The sequence below is a fragment of the Sapajus apella genome, unplaced genomic scaffold (assembly GCF_009761245.1).
Source record: "Sapajus apella isolate SASKATOON/1434 unplaced genomic scaffold, GSC_monkey_1.0 scaffold202, whole genome shotgun sequence".
NCBI lineage: Eukaryota > Metazoa > Chordata > Mammalia > Primates > Cebidae > Sapajus > Sapajus apella.
In genome coordinates, this window is record NW_022437142.1 from 556751 (window position 1) to 563089 (window position 6339).

Below are 6339 nucleotides of genomic sequence, written 5' to 3' on the forward strand. Positions count from 1 at the left end.
AAAAAAAAAAAAAAAAAAAATACTATGAAAACAAGTGAAGACAGTGTGACAGAAAGTGACTGTTTGGGAAGGGCCACTTTACAGTGGACAGTCAGGGTGGTCACTTTTGGCCTGAGGCCTGCATGAGGAGAAGGACCAGGGCAAGAGCTCCCAGACAGGACTGGGCTTGGCATGCTTGAGCAATGGAAAGAAGGCTGGAAGTGAGGCAAGAGGGCCGGGCACGGGCCACTGAAAGTCAGCTGTTAGCAGCGTCATCATTAACTGTCCCCATTTGGGTCTCAGTTTTGTGGATTTCCTTGTAAGTGGGCCAGAGACAGGGCTGGGAGACCAGGTTTGGGAGAGAGTTTCCCTGCCAGGAAATCCACTTGGGAAAAGCAGTGAAGTGTGTCCTTACTTGAGTTTTGGAGTCAGCAAACAGCCCTCTAGGGTCTTATGAGGTGCTTGTGGCCAAGGTGATTGGCTCAAGGATGACTGGATGCCGTCCTGCTGACATGCCAGGGGCACTCAATAGTTCAGCTTTTTTTTTTTTTTTTTTGGAGGCGGAGTCTCACTCTGTCGCCCAGGCTGGAGTGCAGTGGTGTGATCTCTGCTCACTGCAACCTCTGCCTCCCGGGTTCAAGTGCTTCTCCTGCCTTAGCCTCCCAAGTAACTGGGATTAATTTTTTTGTATTTTTATTAGAGATGGGGTTTCACCATGTTAGTCAGGCTGGTCTCAAACTCCTGACCTCAGGTGATCCACCCACCTCTGCCTCCCAAAGTTCTGGGATTACAGACATGAGCCACCATGCCCCGTCGCATTTTAGCTTTTTCCAGGTGGGAATCTAGCTTGGGCCCTTAATCCTTCTCATGGGAGAAAGAAATTGTGATTTATTATTTGAACCCTGCAGACTTTCAAAAGCACTTTTGTTATATATAAGAATCAAGGATTGTGACAAACTAGAAGGTATGGAGTGGAAGAGAGGAAACCTAGGGAAGGTTGCTGCTACTGAGTGAACTGCACACTGAGCTCCCTGGTAGCCAAAGCAAAGAGAGAAAGTAGATGAACCATATGACATTCTCAGCCTGTCTCTAGGGAGTTGACAGTAGTCCCGTAGACAGGGAGGTTCAGGCCAGTGCCTTAAGCTTGCTTGTCCTAATTCTCCTCCCTTCTCAGTCCCCTTTGTCTCCTGCTTTCTTCTCGTCGGTATTGCAGGATTTATGAGCCTTTGCTAGCAGCATGTTTCCTTTGAGGGCAGGGATGAAGTGCACTGAACATAGTTGATTTCCTGGTGCCCGTACGGTCTCACACAGGAGATGCTTAACATGTATTTTTTGAATGAGTGAATAAAAGAAGGTCGTTAGTGTTTCTACTGAGGCTTTGCTGTCCTGTCACAAACCCTTCCCTCTCCCTGTTCTCGGCCTCTCCTTTTGCTTTCCTTCTTTTATGAATCTGCCTCTTGCTGGGGCGAGGAGGTCTGGGGTGCTGTGGGCACCTACTCTGTCTCTGAATGGTGGGAGAAGCCATTTATTCTTGTCTTCCTGGAAAGCAACCCCACCACCGTTCTACCCTCTCTGCTGATGCTTCCCTTCCTCTCAGCGTTTCCGACACATGGGGCAGAGGGGCTCCGGGACCAGCAGAGTAGCACTGTTCCACACTTCGGGCAGGTTATCTTGCTTCTCTGAGCCTCAGTTTCCCCACTGGGCAAGGGCTAATATTTCTCCCCTATGCTGCCAAGAGGAACCAATCACAACTTTATTAATATCATTTTAAAGCATTTTGTCAGAGGCCTTCGGAGTTTTACTTTTTAAAGCGATTATTCGATGAAGACGTTTTTATTATAAAAGTTTTAAACCTAAAGTTATTAGCATAATAAACCTCTACACATCCATCATCAGATTCAACATAACAGTTTATTTTTATTATTTTACTTTATTTTATTTATATTTTTGAGACAGGATCTCACTCTGTTGGGCATGCTGGAGTGCAGTGGCGTGATCATGGCTCACTACAGCCGTAACCTTCCCGGGCTCAGGTAATTCTCCATCCCAGCCTCCTGAGTAGCTGGGACTATAAGTGTGCACCACCACACCCAGCTAATTTTTCTATTTGTTGTAGAGACAGGGTTTCACCATGTTGCCCAGGCTGGTCTCAAACTCCTGGGCTCAAGTGATCCTCCTACCTCTGTGTTTCAAAGTGCTGGGATTTCAGGCGTGAGCCACCACACCCAGCCTAACTATTTTTAACGACATCCACATCACATGAATAGAGTTTCATTGTAAAGCAGTCCAGCATTTTAGATAAGTTTTTGTTAGGGCCTTTACCCATATGCTTTGAGGAGTTTCCTAGGCTTCTGACATATGTGTGTGTATATGCGCACACAGAAAAGGTTTTATTTATTTATTTAACATAAAATAGTATCATACTGTCTGTATTCTACAAGTTGTTGTTGTTGTTTTTGATTAACTATATGTCTTAGAACACTTTGTTTTTTTTTTCGGAGATGGAATTTGGCTCTCGTTGCCCAGGCTGGAGTGCAATGGCATGATCTCCACTCATTGAAACCTCCGCCTCCTGAGTTCAAGCGATTCTCCTGCCTCAGCCTCAGGATTAGCTGGGATTACAGGCGCCTGCCACCATGCCCGGCTAATTTTTGTATTTTTAGTAGAGATGGGGTTTCTCCATGTTGGTCGGGCTGGTCTTGAACTCCTGGCCTCAAGTGATCTTCCTGCCTCAGCCTCCCAAAGTGTTGGGATTACAGGCGTGAGCCACCGCGCCCGGCCTTAGAGCACTTCTTATGCCAAAATGTGAAAGTCTAGCTTCTTTTCAGCAGCTTAGTCTGCGCCATGGCTAATTTCACCCTGCTCCTCCCCCCACCCCCGGCAGACAGTCGTCAGGCGTTTCCAGTTGTTTTGCTGTGACAATGTCGCAGTGCACGTTCCTGTCTATGACCCTGTGCACAGGTGCACATATGTTTTAGAAAATATTTTGCACTGGAATATTTGGGTTCAAACACATGCACATTTAAAGTTATAATAGTGTCCAGGCGTGGTGACTCATGCCTGTAATCCCAGCATTTTGGGAGGCTGAGGTGGGCAGATCGCCTGAGGTCAGGAGTTTCAAGACCAACCTGGCCAACATGGTAGAACCCCGTCTCTGCTAAAAATACAAAAATTAACCAGGCGTGGTGGGTCATGCTTGTAATCCCAGCTACTCAGGAGGCTGAGGCAGGAGAATCGCTTGAACCTGGGAGGCAGCGGTTGCAGTGAGCCCAGATTGCACCATTGAACTCCAGCCTGGGTGACAGAGCAAGATCCTGTGTCAAACAAAACAAAACAAAAAACCCCAAACCCAAAAGCCTTTTTGTAAGCCAGTGTGTCAGCCTTTTCTTTGTGGTTTCTGCCTTTTGGATCTTGCTTAAGAAGAAGCAAGATCTTTGGATCTTCCCTACCAAAAGGTTAGTTATAAATTCCTAATTTTTTTTTTTTAAAGCTTAGTTCTTTAATCCACCATTTGTTTACAGCGTGGTGGCAGCTCTTTGGGAAATGCTGTTTCTGTTGGTACACGTTGAGACCCTCTCCTCCTCCCAGCCTCTGTCCCTTCCATCTGGAAGTTCTCCAGCCTCTAGCAGGCTGAACGCCTCTCCCTCTGCCCTTCCTGCTCAGTCTTCAGCATACAATTCACTCCCTGCCAGGGCCAGATGTTAGCCTTACCTGAGACACCCTTCTCCCCAGCCTGTGGTCCTGAGGGTCCTCGGACACCCTGCTTTCTCCACCCTTCGTGTGCCCTCTGCCTCTCCTTAAGGTCCTCCTCATTTCTTTCCCTGGTTTTGGCTGCCTCTAATGCATCCTCCAATTTTGCAGCCCGAGAGATCTGAAAGCACCCAGGCACCAAACTCCAAGTTCTGGTGTGGCCAGTTCCCTACTTCAAGGCCTTCTGTGACTTTAGTGCTTAGGATAAGCTCTGACCTCTTAGCCTGGCTTAGGAGCTGGCCCTGCCCAGCCTCCTAAACTTCTGAGGTCCCAGGTGAGAGCCTCTGGGAAGACGCAGATGCTCTCTGGCTGTGAAGGGCCCTTGCTCTTGGTCCCCCAGCTCCTGTCCCTCACTGAATCGTGGCACTTAGTTCTCAGTGGCACTGTGGGCTTTTTTTTTTTTTGAGATGGAGTCTCACTCTGCTGGAGTGCAGTGGATTGGTCTCAGCCCACTACAACCTTCACTTCCCGGGTTCAAGCGATTCTCCTGCTTCAGCGTCCCGAGTAGCTGGGATTACAGGCGCGCACCACCAGGCCCAGCTAATTTTTGTAATTTTAGTAAAGACGTGGTTTCACCATGTTGGCCAGGCTGGTCTCGAACTCCGGACCTCGGGTGATCCTCCCACCTCGGCCGTCCAAAGTGCTGGGATGACAGGCGTGAGGCACCTCGCCCAGCCACTGTGGTCTCTTGAGGAAAATCATGGACACTGCGTCTGTGCGCCCTTGACCCCTGAACCCCCGCGCTGGTGCAGGAGCAGGCGCTCCACACGCGCTCCTTGGGCCGCGCAAGCCCGAAGGGAGCAAAGAATAAAGCTGGGATTCCCGGTGGCGGGAGACACAGCGAGGAGCCCTGATTTCCCTGTGGTTCGCGGGAGGGTGTGGAGGCCACAGAGGGCGGGCGGGCCAGCCCCCTCCCCGCCCCCGCCCCCCGGCGCTGAGGCTCCCGCGCCCCGTCCCCGGTCCGCAGGGCAGACGGCGCTGAACATCGCCATCGAGCGGCGGCAGGGGGACATCACGGCGCTGCTCATCGCCGCCGGCGCCGACGTCAACGCCCACGCCAAGGGGGCCTTCTTCAACCCCAAGAACCAGCACGAGGGCTTCTACTTCGGTGGGTGCCGCCCCCGCCCGGCGCGGAGTCTGGGAGGAAGGAGGAGGGAGAAGGAGGGAGGGAGGAGGGAGGGAGGGAGGATGGAAAGGAAGGAGGGAGAAGGAGGAGGGAAGGGAGGAGGGAGGAGGGAAGGGGAAGAGGAAGAAGGAGGAGGGAGAAGGGAGGAGCAAGGAAGGAAGAGGGAGGAGGAATGAAGGAGGAGGGAGAGGGAGGGAGAGGGAGGGAGGAGGAAGAGGGAGGAGGGAGGAAGGGACAGGCCGCCTCGCTCTGCAATCCACCCCCACGGTCAAGAGGCTCTGGTGCCCCAGAGGACAGAGCTGGGCAGGGAGGAGGCTGGAGATGTCCATCTGGGAGTGTCCATCTCCACCAGTGTGGACCAGAGAAGGAGGGGCTGGGAGGTGGGGGGGGAGGAGCCCACATTCCGGGGGTGTCACCTGGTGGTCTCAGAAGCATCGTCCTGGACATCCCTCTGAGGGAACAGAGACCTGGGAGGGAGGCCAAGGAGGAAGCCGCATTTTACAGGCGAGGAGATCGCTCTTCGAAGGGGAAGGACTTGCCCCAGTGTAGCAGGGCATTGACTTCGGCGTCCAGGCCTCCAGCTCTGGCCTCAGTGCCTCTCAGGACTGCAGACAGGGAGTCGAGAGTGAGAGGACCAAACTCCTCTGCCCGACAAGTTACAGAGTCCAAAAGCAACTGGGGTTAGGATGCTGTGCGAAAAAAAAATGGAAATGCGTAATGCAGACACAGTGAAATCCAGCCGTTTAGAGCACGGTTCTGTTCATTTTCACGGCATGGACGGTTGACTAACCACCACTGCAATCAGGACAGGAACCAAGGGCTCCTTCACACCCGAAAAGTTCTCTGTGCAACTTTGTTGCAGACGAGACCCCTCCTCCCATCCAGTCTTGCCTGACTGGCCATCACCCATCAGTTTTCTCTTCTGGGTGTTTTGAAGATGGAGTCTCGCTCTGTTGCCCAGGCTGCTGGAGTGCAGTGGCGCAATCTCGGCTCACTGCAACCTCTGCCTTCTGGGAGTGATTCTCACGCCTCAGCCTCCTAAGTAGCTGGGACTATCTTCTGGGTAGTTTTTATCAGCAGGACTAGCTAGCCTGCGCTCTGGGCAGCCCTGGGTGTCCCGGTCTGGGTGTCCTGACAAACACGGTATTGTCCAGTTCCTAGTGTGTACCATTACCCTGCACGGAACCTGGTTGGAACCAGTGTAATATGACAGGAAATGATAAGTGCTCTTCAAAAATGCAAAGTAAAGCAGAGGACAGGAATTGGGAGTTCTGTCTGGGGCAAGAAGGGGGTGGATTTTAATTTTATTTATTTATTTATTATTATTTTTGAGACGGAGTCTCCCTCCGTCGCCCAGGCTGGAGTGCAATGGCTTGACCTTGGCTCACAGCAACCTTCGCCTCCAAGGTTCAAGCAATTCTCTTGTCTCAACCTCCCAAGTAGCTGGGATTACAGGCATGCGCCACCACGCCTGGCTAATTTTT

At 51.6% G+C, this 6339-nt stretch overlaps 1 protein-coding gene across 2 annotated transcripts in view; it reads left to right on the top strand.

The window, feature by feature from the left end:
• The window catches only part of TRPV3 (transient receptor potential cation channel subfamily V member 3), a 42428-nt gene that overhangs the window by 17224 nt on the left and 18865 nt on the right, over positions 1-6339 (top strand). Inside the window, exon 6 of one of the 2 annotated variants that reach the window (XM_032270065.1) lies at positions 4697-4837. In XM_032270065.1, coding sequence (XP_032125956.1) covers positions 4697-4837 — 141 coding nt within the window. Of the gene's footprint in view, positions 1-4274; positions 4838-6339 lie in introns of those variants that run through there. The other variant, XR_004265775.1, reaches the window with a different exon arrangement.